The 14,606-nt window shown below is 55.6% G+C and overlaps 1 protein-coding gene and 1 long non-coding RNA gene across 2 annotated transcripts; both read left to right on the top strand.

Moving 5' to 3' along the window:
• The first annotated feature begins 313 nt into the window (after positions 1 to 313).
• Positions 314 to 5,449, top strand: LOC307067678. The gene is made up of 3 exons (XR_013811418.1): positions 314 to 470; positions 2,965 to 3,166; positions 5,297 to 5,449. It is a non-coding gene; the product is annotated as an uncharacterized lncRNA (long non-coding RNA).
• A 4,864-nt stretch (positions 5,450 to 10,313) lies between these two features.
• On the top strand, positions 10,314 to 13,714 carry HOXB9 (homeobox B9; the record flags this gene model as incomplete). The annotated part of the gene is made up of 2 exons (XM_079725603.1): positions 10,314 to 10,830; positions 13,479 to 13,714. The coding sequence occupies 2 exons, from the start codon at positions 10,314 to 10,316 to the stop codon at positions 13,712 to 13,714; spliced, it is 753 nt and encodes a 250-aa protein (XP_079581729.1).
• Between the last annotated feature and the right edge of the window lie 892 nt (positions 13,715 to 14,606).

Below are 14,606 nucleotides of genomic sequence, written 5' to 3' on the forward strand. Positions count from 1 at the left end.
CGGGGATGGGGTAGGGGGTGGGGAGCGCATGGAGCCATGATTAGCTGTGGATTCCTTTCCCAGCCCTCACTCGTTTAATCGTGTTTCTCTTGCTTGGCAGAGGGCGCCAAAGGCGACGCGCGGGCGGCCAGCTCCAGGCCAAGCCCAGTGCGCCTGCAGGAGCCGGCCCCTTCAACCCGGCGCGGGACACAGAGCTGCGGGAGGAGGATCTTCTTCAGCGCGGGCTCAACGCCAGGGCGCCGCCTAGAGGTCGGCAGCCGCCCCAGCCTCATCCGCCAGCGACCACAGCTGCTTCCGCAGCCACGGCCAGAAACTGAGGGGAAAAAATCCAGCTCGGGTTTCAGGAACACGGCTTCTGGCACCTTTGACTTGTCTGAGACACTCCCCGCCCTTAATGAACCCTAGGAAGGGACGCTGGCCTGGAAGGCCCAGAAATATTTAGCCTTGTGACTCTCACTAAATGGGACGGGGTGGGTATCTCCGTTTTGGTTTCTTTGAGGATCCCGTGTTGTGCATCTGTGTCTGCACTGCCTCCTCTCACCATCCAAATTGTCCGGCCTCCTCCAGTTATGCTAGAACTCTGCTTTATCTTCAAGGGGGGGGAGGGAGTAGGGAAAAGTTGCCCCTAAATCGAACAGCTTAGTCATCTACATTTTCAATTTTCAGAATGATTTGGAAATGGACGTGCTTTTGGAAAAGTATTCGGAAAACTTTTTTTTTTTTTTTTTTTTTTTTTTTGCGGTACGCGGGCCTCTCACTGTTGTGGCCTCTCCCCGTTGCGGAGCACAGGCTCCGGACGCGCAGGCTCAACGGCCATGGCTCACGGGCCCAGCCGCTCCACGGCACGTGAGATCTTCCCAGACCGGGGCACGAACCCGTGTCCCCTGCATCGGCAGGCGGACTCTCAACCACTGCGCCACCAGGGAAGCCCTCGGAAAACTTTTGAGGGTGAAAAGAAACATTGCCTAAATGGCCTTTACTCACTAAGTGACCATTAGCTCGTGTATGAGTGACATTCAGGAGTGTGCTTGTTGGCACCAGCGCCCCTGTTGGTGGGTGTCTGTGCTGAGCATTTGAAAGTTGACTGTGGGGCCAGGTGACCTCGGATGAAAAGGCTGCCCGGCATCCATGGTTTGGGGTGCTGGAGGCCCCGTGCAGAGGGTTGTATTTGTTAAACTGGAATCCATGGCCTGGGTTCTCAGGATGGGGTAAGGGGAAGCCACAAAACTCCTGAAAAGTGTGTGAAATGTGTGTGTGCTCAGGTGTGTCATTCTAAGGCTGTGGTCTCTTCCTTTTTCTCAGATTCCACAGAGACCCAGGTCAGCAATGGGCAGGGAGCCAGCACACTGACCTGTGTCTGCCCCTCCCCAACCTAGGAGGGCAGGGGTGGGTCATAACACTCTAGAATGGTATGGAAACTGCCGCCCCTCAGGTCTGCCCTCCTCCTGTCACTAACAACTCCCAGAGGCAAATCCTCTCTGATGGAAGGAGTGACTCTTCAGTTAAAAATATATAGAGCAAGATGAAGGGTGAAATAAGGGAACTGGAGCACATAATGAGGAGGGGACCTGGAGGGGCGTTCCCATGCATATCCTGGGATATGAATGTTGGGATGGCAACAAGCCCCTTCCTGTCTTCCAGCTGTTAATGAGCTTCCTGATTCCTCCTTCCTGGTGAAGGCAAGGGGCCTGAGGGCATCCCCCACCCCTTGCCAGCTGAGGCAGAGTGGGACTGCCTGAAGCATAGTTAACCTTTCAGAAAATGTGGGAAACTGTAAACCGCAGCCTAGTATTTTCTCGGTCCATTCCACTTTTTATCCATTTTGTAAAAATTCCCAGTAGTGCTTTAGGGCCTTTTCTTGGAGGGGGAGGGGGAGGACTTGGCTGGTCACGCAGGGCCACACCTGTGTGTCTGTGTGAGGAAGGTGAGGGTCAGTGCACCAAATTCCCACCTGGGTCTGCAGCTAGGCCTCAGTCCTGTACCCAAGACTTGCCTGAGCCTCTTAGACCCGAATCCTTGGTTGTTTTGTGAAGAACTGGGAGGCATGGTGGAATTCCTTTGCTCTCCCGCCCCGAAGCGCACCTAACCAGGCCCCTCCAGCAGACAAAGCGAGCAAGAAATCAATAGCTTTACTCCTAGTTATCTGGAGCCCAAGGGGAAAAGGGATTTTTCTTAGTTTTGGTTCATGTGGTCGAATTGCGATTCCAAATCCAGATTCCACAAAGTTTTGTTAAAAACGAACGGCTCAGAGCAGAAAAGAACTATGGAGAGGGTTCGTGGAGGTCCGGGTAGCGGTCATTTTTGTTTGATTTTGAGGCTTTTAAGGAGCCGCAGAGGAGAGTAGACTGTGGCAGAGCTCGGCAGAGGGCAGCTTGGACACTACTCGGCCCTGGCCGTCACTTCCACTTCGGTGAAGACCGGCCCCTCCGTTTCTCCTCCGGGCACGCTTGCCCGGCTCAGCCCCCTCAGACCTTCGGATTCCCCTCTCCTCCCTTCTAGCAAGTACCTGGCAATAAATGGGGCGGGGCAGGGCAAAGATCTGGTGGCTAGAGACGAAAAAAGGAAAAAACCCGCTTTCGGCGGAAAGATGCAAAGAACGGAGGTCAGGGCGTGGCTGGCAGAGCCCGAGCTTTAGCAAGCGAGGACCGGGGCGCCGAGCCGAGGACGTGCGCGGCCTCGGGGCGTTTTCGGTGCGGGCGGTGGCCTCCAGCCCTCGCGAGCGCCGAGCAGGCCGACCGGGCGGCGGGGACCGCGGGCCCAGTCCGAGGCCAGGCCGCTTCTCTCCACGCGGACACGGTCCGTCCGGCGAAAGAAAGGGGCCGAGCGGGGCTTCCACGGCTCGTAAACTGGTTTCCCCTTCCTTTAACCCGCCCCCGGCCGTCTTTCTTTTCAGGACAGGAGGGGATGTAAACCGTTTGAAGTTCATCCACACGGTGAAGTTTTATTGTATTTCCTGCCCCCAAGATTTATACCCGGGAGGGGGAGAGGGCGGCCCCGCAGACTCCTCCGCGCCCTCGGACTTCCCCGTCGGACACGTGGCCGCTGGGACCCTCGCCCCCAAGGCGAGGCCGAGAGGGAGCCGGGCCGGGCGGGATGGGACCGCTCGCTCCACGCCTCCAGCCCCTTCCGACGGTCGCTCCCGCCCAGCGCCGCCGCCGCTGCCCAGGTAAGTCCGCCGCTCGGCCCGCGCGCAGCCGCCGCCGGGTGCGGAGTGTGCGCCGGGGCACCTGTGAGGGTGCGGGGTCTGGAGGGGCGTAGGTGGCAATAGGGGACATCGGGGGGGGGGGGCGGGGAGCGAAGGGCCCAGGCTGAAGGTCGGGAAGGAAGGAGCAAACTTCCCGGTTTCATCTGTGAATTCAGAGTAGATTGCCTTACCTGGGACAGCTCAGCCTCTGTGGAGCCGGGGTAGGGTGACTTCCTGGCGACTGCTCAGGTCAACTCGCTTTCCCTTCCAGTCCTGGGTTTCGGTTTGCTCCCTAGTTTTCCTGATACGTTCTCCCGCTCTGCTTTTTGGCTCCCTCTCCGACTGTCAGTTTTTCTCCACTCTCTTGTCTATCCCCGGTTCAAAGTTGGGGTCTGATGTAGGGCTTGAAGATTTGGCCCCTCAGAGCTACCCTGGGGGACTCTGGAATAGAGGCAGTAGCCAGATGGTGACCGTAGACATACCTTGATAACAGTTTGAAGTTGAGAGAGAAATCTTTTTGGCTGTGGAGACCTCCAGCTGCAGAGACAGAGGCTGAGAGGCAGTGACCAAGCAGGTATATCCCCAGGGCCCTGCCCAGGCCTGAGGCTGGGCCTAGGGTCCCCTCTGACCAGGGCTCCTGGGAGAGAATGAAAGTTCCTGGAATCTGAGCTGCGAGGACCAGCTCCAGCATGTTTTTGCCTGGAGTCCTGCCTCCAGTTCTTTGGACATGTTGTTTACTAGCAACTGGGTTCTGTTTGGGAAGAAGTGGAGGAAAATGGAGTTAGCTGGCCACCCCTCTGGGCCCACAGAAATGGTGGCAGTGGCCTGCCCCCAGTGAGCCCTTGACCCAGAGCGTGAACTGGAACTGCTGAGTGAATTAGGTAGTTTCATGTTGTCGGGCCTGGGCCTGGATTTCTGAGCACAACATTAAACCACCCGACTCACGGCAGTTACTGTTCCTCGCTTAGCTGGAGGAGTGGGGGTGGGGGTAGTGAAGCAGAGTCAGGACTACTGTATCACCCTTGCGACACGGTGAAGAGGTTTGATGTCCCTAACCCGGGAGCAGCAAGAGTGTTCCCTGGAGAAGAGATCTGGGATGTTCTAGGGTGTCTTCCACTTCTGTATTTGTTTACATGTGTGTTGGGAGGGAAAGGGGGAATGGGGAGCATTGCACTCTCCAAAGGGACATTTCTGGGCTGTTCTGCAGAGTCAGAAAGATCTGAGCTGGGGCTTCAAGCTTCCGGCTTGGGCTCCTGTGTACATCCAGACTTTCCAAAGAAAGTCTCCCCAGCTTGGCAAATGCTTGATTTCAACAGAGACACAGGGGGTCCTTGAGGTCTTTGTAACTTTTTGTGGGGTAGACAGGGCTCCACCTCAACAGGAAGCTTCAGGTCCTTGAGGAGGGCTCAGTCTTTCCCATTCTAAAAGGGAAACATCAGAATCCCTTGCAGTCTCAGGCTACAGCCCCCCAGGGTCCTTTCTAGGGCTCCCCTAGTGGGACAGAGGTGGGTCCAAAAACATCCTCCCTTTTCCCATCCCTCAGCTGGCCCCTTCCCCACTGAGTGGCTAAGCCTCCCCTGTAGACCCTTAGGCTGGGCTACGGGTATTACGCAGGTCTGGAGGGCCACCTCCCACACCCAGAGAGGCCCGTCTTGCAGGCTAGTGGGGACCCCAGACTGTCGGACAGTTCAGCCCAGGCTGATGGAGTGACAGGAGATAGAGCAGGGGCGGGTGGGACGGGGCAAAGCTGTGATACCCTCTGTGACCCCAGCCCTCTCCAGGCTGCTAGCTCTCTGCCCAGGAAAGGAGTAACTAGAAGTGCTGGCAGAAGGAGGGGTACAGTCCAAAGCACAAGCTAACTTTTGTTCCCAAACTTTTTCCCCTGCTTGAGGCAGAGGAAAGGCGGAAAGGGGCCCGGGGAAGAGGCTCGACCGGATGGGGCTCTGGCTCTGGGCTGACTTGGAGGGCGAAGGGTGTCTCTGAATAAGTGGACCCTGCTAGGGTGGAGGAGGCCCTTGGGAGACCCACCCTCAGCCTGGGAGGAAATGCAGCCCTCAACCCACTGTCCTGGTGAGCAAAGGCCAACAATGCTGTCCCTTGACATTTTCTTAGCCTCTGGTCTGGGTGAAGATGGTCTGGAGTGTCCTGCTGCATACCTTCCTTCTCCGGCCTCTCACAAAGCTGCCCAGCCACTCAGAGCCTGACTGTCTTCCATCACTGGCGTCCCTTTGCCACCCCCTCCCAGGAACAATGCTGTAAAAAGAAAAAAGGGGGATGTTAGAGAGAAAGGAGGAAATAAAGTCTTTGGAAAGCAGAGTTTTACAACAGCCTCAGGTTTTATGGAAGCAATTCCGTAATAACCTTCTACCTGCTCAGCTCCTTTCCGCCCCGCCTGCCGCCCACCCCGTTTGGCCTCCTGGATGCCCCCTCCCAAAGAGTCGGCCACCCCCGCCCCAGCATTCCATATTCCTGGTGGCTGATAGTTGGTAAGAAGATTCCTGAGTTCTGCTTGGGCCGCTGAACTCTCCGTCCTTCCTTTCACCTCTGACATCCTGGGAGGGAGGTTTGGGAGAAGATTTCGTTACTTTACAGTTAAAATTCCCACTTGGAGTGTGTGGAAGCACTAAGAACTGAACCCATGTGTGCAGATTCGATGTGATCCCTTTTGGAGTCTGTTGTGTGTAATGGGTGAAGGTTCTGGGGGCCTTGATTTCTCCCCCGCTGGAGCAAGTGTCCCCACACCTCTTTCTTTCCCACAGTGGGTCTGGACTCTGATCCTGGGTCAGAAGAAATAACTCCAGGTGCTTGGGGACATAGACGTGGGGACTTTTCTAATTTCGTTGTACACAGCAGTGCTTTTGTATGACCTCCACAGTTACCTGAGAGCTTTCACAGTCAACTCATTTCTGTCCACTGGTCAGACTCACACTTGTGTGGGACACGCTTGCGCACAAGTAACGGTGCCTTCATCCCCGTGTCCATTGCTACCATGAAATAAGCATCACACGATGTACTCTGTCCCTGCGGTTTTGGGTAAGAGACCCAGTAAAGGATTTCGTGGTCAGACAAAAAAAGTCACAAAACTTCATGACCTGCCCTGGGCCAGGAATTTCTTTCACCTTCCAGAGAAATATTTTAGATGGAAGTTGTAAAAGAATCCAGATTTAAGTCACATGTGTTTGCGGATACGGTATATATTCTGCTTGAATATCAAGTCAACAGGCAGATTTTCAAGTGAAGCTTCTGAATCAGCTGATGTTTTATAGCCACAATTCAAGTACGCAAATACTCAAGTTTTTTGCCCTTTCTGTAAGTGTGTGATGGTTATAAAAATGTACACACAGGCTTCTGGGTCATAGATCTTATATGAGCAGAATTGTAAACCCATATCATTCAGAGAGGTTATACACGCATCACGTACACACCGTTAGATCTTATATACAAATGCTCAAGCACATTTAGTATCATAGCTGGGCAGATTTATTTATTACATATTCTATACACAACATAGAGCACAGCACATGTGCACACTGGGGTCCCCATAAAGAAATATTGATTTGAGATATAGGTACAGGAAACACACATCTATTCAAGTACGCATGCCTAAATTTCAGCTTAGTTTATCGATTAAAAAACGTTCCCCCTTCTCCACTTATTCTTTTTCTTTTTCTTTTTTTCTCCTTGCTTTTATTTCCTTCCCTCTGTTTAGATTTTCTCTCTCTTCTTATAGTGAAGCGCCCTTCCAAAAGCAGACCTTAAACCACAGACACTCACCGGCTGGTCCTGGCCAGGGCTGGCCTCTGCTTTCCCCACCTCAGCCTCCTTGGTTCTTGGCTGCTCTGGGCCCTACTGTGGCCAGAAGCTGTAGCTTTTCCCTGCCTGCCCTTCCTGGAACTATCAGCTACTGGCCCCAGCTGTGTTCAGGCGCAGTGCTGGTGCAGGGAATGGCAAAAGGCTTCGAGAGGGTTTTCCTTCTTTCTCTTTAGGACTGGGGGGAGGTGGGGGGCAGTTTGGTCTCTCAGGGCCAAGTGACCCCCACTCAAGCAACCCCTCTATTAAGCAGTTCTAGAAGCTGGGCTTCAGGGGCCGCAACTGTTTGCTTCTCTCTGTCATGGTGGGTACCGTTGTCTGGGAGAGAAAAGTATGTTTTGGGGGGTGGTCCTCAGAGCACCCAAACAAGGCGCTTCCTCTCAGCTGACCGTTTAATCATTTGCCTGAGCTGGAATTGAGCTTCAATTTGAGGCAGCAGTGCTTTCTAGAAAGCCTGGCTGAAGTGGGCCTCCTTGCTTGCTGTATCTGGATCCCCACCTGGAGGAGATGAGAGCTGGGGCACAGACTCCAGGGCTTGGGTGCTATTTCATTCTCTTCCCTCCAGAGCCACCTCTCCTGAGAAGACATGAGACCTCCAAAACCTGTCACTTTGGAATTATTTCCACCCTCCAGCTCGTTTGTGAGCAAAAACGAAGTTCTGGTCTCAGAAAAGAGGCCTGGATCCCCTGCTTACCCAGCGCACCCAGGAGCCACCAGGGGTTAGGGACAACTCACCAGACAACCAGCCACCCACAAACCTGAACCCTGTCTGCTGGGACACTCCACCCCTGTAGAGCACAAGTCATGAGCCTGAATGCTCTTCTTCCTCTAACTTCTTCCGTAAACTAAGTGGCTCTCTCAACTTCTCTCTTCTTGCAGAGAGAGACAGCGGCAAAGCCAGGGCCAGAGTAGGAACCAGAAGGGCTGCAGCCAGAGCCCAGCATCTGCACAGCCTGGGTCTTAAGAACAGCCCAGTGCTGTGACTTTGCCATAAATTAAAAAAACCCTGCCCACAGCCCACATGTCCTTTTGGGCCCTAATTTATATACTACAGAAAGTCATATACTCAAGCCCGTCGTGCTTCATAACACCATTAGTTACGGCAGGAGAGGAGGGGGTTTTTTTCTGAAGAAGAATGTATTTATTACAGGTAAAGCCAACAGCAGACTCCATAGGTCTGGCAAATCGAGAACAGGTGCTTTGCCTTAACTGTGATTCATTCACTAGACGCCCAGCTTTTTCCGCTGGCGAGTCCGGGGAGCTCCCTCGACTTTCCCAAGCGTCCAACCGCTACTTAGAAGAATTTGCATCGGATTTCCCACTTGGGTCGTATGGAAAAAGCAGATCTTCACGCTGTTTGGTTCCGGATCTGCTGGGCTGTCGCCCTCGGAGAGCTGGAGTGGAAAAGGAGGGGGCCGGCTGGGCGCCGGCATTGATCTTTAAAAAATCATTTTGAAATCGCCATAATGTGAAGAAATATGGCGCTTTGCCCTCGTATTTCACACGTAATGACACGAGATGGCTTCATTTGGAAAGAAAAGCGGGCGGGAGTGTGTGCGTGTGCGGAGGTGATCCACAGCTTTCTGCACAGCAGAGGGGTCCATGGCCAAAAAGATAAAACCTCAGATTAGAATGGTCCCGCTTCTGTTAAAACGACAGGGCTGGGGCAGCCTATCTTATAAGGGCCCAGGGTCAGAGAATGCTGAGAAAATCGGTCCCAGCCTGCCCGAAACCCGACTGGAGAGGATCGGGTCTGTCCAGGGGCCGCACCTCCCTGAGAGCCCACACCACGAGAAGCCACGGCACCCAGGGCAGAAGCTGGAGGAAAGGCTGCTGGAGATGGGCCAGGAAGCCAGCCGGTGGCCCCGAGGGAGCCCCAGCGCAGGGCCGCAGAGGAGATATCAATAAAGCGGGCTATTCGGAAGCTCCTGCGAGAGAGTCTGCGGGAGGGGAAGTGGCGGGAGGGCGGGAGACTGACCCTGCAGGCTCCCTGTCTACGCTGGTGTCCAATACAGCGTGTTTGGAAATCTTTCCGAGCAGGAGAGGCGAAAACTCCGACTCACCTCCTTCCCCACTGTGTGGAAGGGGAGATAACTCTGGACCCCTTCCCACACCTCTGCTCTGCTGACACCTTAGGGAAGTTCCCTTAACCCTTTCTCCTGTTCGGCTCCCCCATCTGGGCAATTTTAAGGCTGTGTTATTCAGTGCAGGAGAGGAGAAATGGCTATGCACCCCGCTTTCCTCTGACCAGGGCCAGAGAGAGGCCCAAGAAATTTAAAGGAGCTTTGACTATCTGTATTAAACTCGTTCAGAGGCTCAACTTTCCAGGGGCTGATGAATCCCTTTAACCTCATGCGGGTTCTAATTTCGGGACGGCTAAATTTTAGGACAGGATCTTTGGACACGAAGGCCCTTTTATTCCCTTCTCCCCTCCCTCAGCCACTGAAGGGTCAGGAGAAACTCCCAGGCCTACAAACCTCCCAAACTAGTTACAGAGTCCCCTCCAAAGCAGACAACATCCTATAAAATCCCAACTTCTCCCCCATCTCTTTTACTTCATCTCCAGTGGCTTGCTGCTGCGCTGTTGTTTAATAAATATCTGGGGGTCAGGGGACAGAGAAGAGGAAAGGCGAGCCGGCGGGGTGGAGTGGAGGTGTGTTTGGGGGGGGGGACGGTACCACCTCCTCTTTCTTTAATTATGCCCTGGGCCTCTCCGGCTGCTCCCCAGGCTGGGGCTCGCTCCCTCCCTCTGTCCTGCGGAGTCCCTCTGTCCCTCCCGGACCCGTCTGGGGAGAGGACTCCACAGCCAGCGTCCCTCCCGAGGCAGCCCGCTGCTTTCCCTCCGCCTCTCCTCCGCCTCTCCTCCGCCCCCGCCGCCCCAGGGCGAACACAGCCCCCCTTCCTGCAAAAGGCGGGGGGGGCCGGCCGGCCGCTCGGGCTGAGGTTACGTGGCCGCCTGAGCCCTGACGTGATAGCACATTGCATCAGCATAAAACAATCCATCCTCGATATGGAACGCGGTGCGGACGGATGACAGCGAGAGCGCAGCCCCCTCGCCCGATTGATTTATGTCGGAGCTGACGCTTTATCAGGCAGTCGGAAAAACTTTGACCAATCATTTTGCAAGGAGCGCTGAGCCAGGCTGCTCCACTGTACTTTGTTGGCTGAGAAGTTGAGCAGGGGTGGGGGTGGGAGGGTGGGGGGCTGGGGGGGTCGCGTCCGAAAGCCCTCACACCGGTCCGGGTGCCACCTCTCCCTGCTTGGGCGCCGCGCGCGAGCGCTTCCCTTCCCCCTGCGAGCGCCCGGATAATGTCTGAGAATGTCCATTTCTGGGACGCTTAGCAGCTATTATGTCGACTCGATCATAAGTCACGAGAGTGAGGACGCGCCTCCAGCCAAGTTTCCTTCCGGCCAGTACGCGAGCCCCCGGCAGCCGGGCCACGCGGAGCACCTGGAGTTCCCCTCGTGCAGCTTCCAGCCCAAAGCGCCGGTGTTCGGCGCCTCCTGGGCGCCGCTGAGCCCGCACGCGTCCGGAAGCCTGCCGTCCGTCTACCACCCCTACATCCAGCCCCAGGGCGTCCCGCCGGCCGAGAGCAGGTATCTCCGCACCTGGCTGGAGCCGGCGCCGCGCGGCGAAGCTGCTCCTGTGCAGGGCCAGGCGGCGGTGAAGGCGGAGCCGCTGCTGGGCGCGCCTGGGGAGCTGCTCAAGCAGGGCACGCCCGAGTACAGTTTGGAAACTTCGGCGGGCAGGGAGGCCGTTCTGTCTAATCAAAGGCCCGGCTACGGGGACAATAAAATTTGCGAAGGAAGCGAGGACAAAGAGAGGCCGGATCAAAGTAAGTTATAAAAAGTGAGGAAATACCCAGGCCGAAGGCCAGGCGAGGGGGAGGGGAGGGGAGGGGAGAAGCAATAAACTGCGGACAATGTGAAGGGAAACCGCGGCGACGGCCGGAGAGCGAGCGGGGGCGGAGGGAAGACGGAGGGAGGCAGCTGAGCGCCCCAGAAAGGGAGACTGAGGCCGCTGGAGGAGCGCCGCCCCCACTCCTCCAAGTCCACGGGGGACCCGGGGCGCAGGGGCCAGCTCGCCGCTCTCTCGGCCTCCCTTCCCCCACGCCCCCGAGGCCCGGGCTGAAAGCCCGGGAAGAAGCCGACCACCGCCGGCTGGGAGAGGAACTGGCAGGGCCGGGGAGGTAGCCAGCGAGGCCGAGAGCCCGCGCGGGCCAGGGCGGGAGCGCACCGGGCTGCCGGGCACCGCACGGCTGGCAGAGCTCCCCGCGCCACGCGCACACCGTAAAAGCCGGCCAAGGGGTAGTGGGAGGGGGCTCATTAGGATTTTATTTGCGATGCAACAGCTTGACGGAGGATTGTTTTTAGCAGATCTCGCTCAGGAGCCGCTCAGGGTCCGCAGCCGGCGCCGGGAGGGGCGCTGGAAGCCCGGGACCGGGAGACTGAGCCCCCTCCCCGGATGCGCCGGCCCCTCCCCGGGGGCCTTCCCTCCGGTCGCCCCCTCCCCTCCGTGGCATCCTCGCCCGGGTTGCAGCTTCCTTTTCTGCGGCTCCCGCTGCTCTCCGCGGGGCTCCCTAGCCCCAGCCAGAGCTGTCCGCCTCGCAGGGAGTTGGGGAATCGCTTCCGAACTTCGCGGCCGACCGGCTGCGTGGAGAAGGAGAGATCGCCCGAAAGGACCCTGGGGAGGAGAAGGGTGGGGGTAAGAGAGGCTTGCGGAGAGGCTAACTTTATCCTCGGAAGGTAGTTTCTCACCATCTCCCACCCCTCCAAAAGCACCCCCGCCAGGACCCGAAGTCTGGCTAATTTCCAGGATGTGCTGCTCTCTAAGGGCGGCAGGAGGGGAGTCGGGGATGTTTCGTTTTTTAAGGTTGAGAAGGGCAAACTGGTCGGGGCTCTTAGCCCCCAGACAATAACCTGCAGGATCGTGGGCACAAGTCCTCAACCCTTACTCTTTTTGGAGAGTGAGGGTCAGATTTTTTAGTCTTTGCTTGCCCTGCCGGATTTCCCATCAGCAGAGTGGCCCAGAGGCCCTTTGGGGGTGCCCTTGCCTGCTGGAGGGTAGAGAACTGCCCAACCCCCCTGAGGTCTCTGTGAGGTCCCACCACCTCCAACCTGCCAGGGTGAATCCCAAGAGCTGGCATTTGGGTAACACACGGCTCTTCCCAAACCCTCCCTGCTCACCCCCAAACAGACCCCCCCCACCCCCAAGCCCACAAACCCTACCTGGAAAGTCCATTACTGCAAGGCAGCAGTTTGGCTAGAACCAATAATTAACAGTTTTTTTCCTCTTTCATATTTAATGCGGCTGTGGGTCCCATCCCAGGCAATCACATTAAGGAAATAGCTGCAAATTGGTAAGACACGGTACTTAGTGTAGGATGAACCAGATTTTTTTTTTAATATTCAGTGCTTTTCATTTGGGGTGAAGGAATCTAATAGAGGGTGGCTGTTCTTTTTAATTGGCTCTGCTTTATTTGGCAACGTTTCTGAGTTCAGGGGTAAGGAGAAGAGAAGCCTGTATATATGTTTGTTTCCTCTTTTTTCCCCTCTTCTACCCAGTCACCCCTTCCCTTTCTCTGTTCCCTCTCACCACATGGAGCCAGATGGAGTTAGCTATGCTCTGAAGGACTTCTGTTACCCCCACATGATCCATGGCTCCCCCCTCCCTTAGGACTGGACCAATCTTGCATCCCAATTTCCCTGAACTTACTTTAACCAAACTGTGAGCTGAGCAGGAGTGGAAAAGGAGACTATTGCAACCATAAGTTACCTGTGAGCCCCCAGCACTCCCTTGTCCACAGGCTGGAGTTGATAAATGGTTGCAATTGGGTTGCATGTGAATTGGAGTGTGCTGGATGTTAGCGTCTCTAAATGTGAATCCCTATTTGTGGTGTGTGGTGGGGGGCAGTGAGATATCTGCACAGACACACATGGCTGCTGCCATGTGGCCAAGAGATGCAAGCTTGTGATCAAGGCAGGAGGGTGCACTCAAACTGGACTGGAGGGCCAGGAGGTCTCTTGGCTGTGGCTGAGCAGAAGCCACTCTCCTCTCCCCCAGCCCAATCCTTCTCTCACCTCAGACCTAGAGCCAGGACCCTTCAGTCAGCCACCACTAGTTAGTCTGGTAGAGCTGGTGGGGGGGAGGGCTTTAGCCAGGCTGGGCTCTGACCTGAGTCCTAACCAGTTCCGACCCAAGTGGAGAAAGACTGAGTGAGGACCTGGGGCAGGCAAAGCTTTGGAAGTGGTGAGAAGCCGGGCACACGTTTGGCTCCATCCTGTCCAAATAACTCACCTGGAGGTGCCTATAGCAACTCTTGGCCCATCTCTGGAAGCCTTTCTGGGAACCTGAAGGCCCAGGTGCCCCTTTCTCCAATGTCAGATGGGGAGTGGAGACCAGGGGTGCACCCTCTTGGAAGGAGAACACGGGGGCCCTTCACCTCCTTTCCTTTCTTTGATTCTATCGCTGCTTCTCTTTCAGCCAACCTCTCCGCCAACTGGCTGCACGCTCGCTCTTCCCGGAAAAAGCGCTGTCCCTACACCAAATACCAGACGCTGGAGCTAGAGAAGGAATTTCTGTTCAATATGTACCTCACCAGGGACCGTAGGCACGAAGTGGCCAGACTCCTCAATCTGAGTGAGAGACAAGTCAAAATCTGGTTTCAGAACCGGCGGATGAAAATGAAGAAAATGAATAAGGAACAGGGCAAAGAGTAAAGATTCCCCCCAGCCCTCCTCCGCACCCCTTCCCCATCTCATGCTTATTTATAAGGGATGGCTGTGGAGCCTGTGCTGTCTGGGATGTATTCAAGTGAATGGGGAAGGGGGTCTTTTTCTTCAAAGAAAGTCCTTTTCTGCATCTAGAGCCTCTCTCCTTTCCTTTGCCTTCACCTGTCCTTCTCTTCTCCCTGGGCCTCAGGAGGGAGTTTTATTGATTTAGAAGGTAGATGTAGTTGGTTCCTAAGAAGGTGATGGGCCCCAAGGAAAGAGTGCCCCTAGTAGAGCCCCTAGCAGCCCTCTTAATTTTCCTGGGAAGCTCCAGTCCCTCGCTCCCAGCCTGCTTGTTTCCCCCCTGTACCTATCCCAAAGTCACCCAGGGACACTCCAACTGCACACAGCCCAAAAGACGCCCACCTGCATAAAGCCTGGAGCCCACAGTAACAACGGGAAGTGCTCACAGTCAACACTCAAATGAAGTGACACCCTAAATGCAGACCATCACACCCCAAATCTAGTGGAATAGCCCACAGACCATCAGGCAAGTCCAGGGTCTGCCCCTGATGCAATTACACACCAAGAAGAAGTCTAGAGACACACTCCGGAATGGGGCGCTGCAGCGCAAAGGTCCCAGCATCACAACACCATCCCCACGGAATCCTTAACTATACCCGGGCATGGACTCAAGGGCAAGTGGGGTAAATTCAGCTCCCAAGCTAGTGGGTTAGAATGGGCAAGGAAAGGCAGCGGTGGTCTTATGAGAGTCTCTTAGGTTTTATGAAGGCAGTCCACATACACACGTTTTGCTGCAGGAAATGTTTAATTCTGCATGTTGTTTTCCTCTCCTTCCAACAAAAGGAGGTCAGATCGTGGGTTGTAATCCTTGGCAGTG

The sequence above is a fragment of the Hyperoodon ampullatus genome, assembly GCF_949752795.1.
Source record: "Hyperoodon ampullatus genome assembly, chromosome: 19".
Classification (NCBI taxonomy): domain Eukaryota; kingdom Metazoa; phylum Chordata; class Mammalia; order Artiodactyla; family Ziphiidae; genus Hyperoodon; species Hyperoodon ampullatus.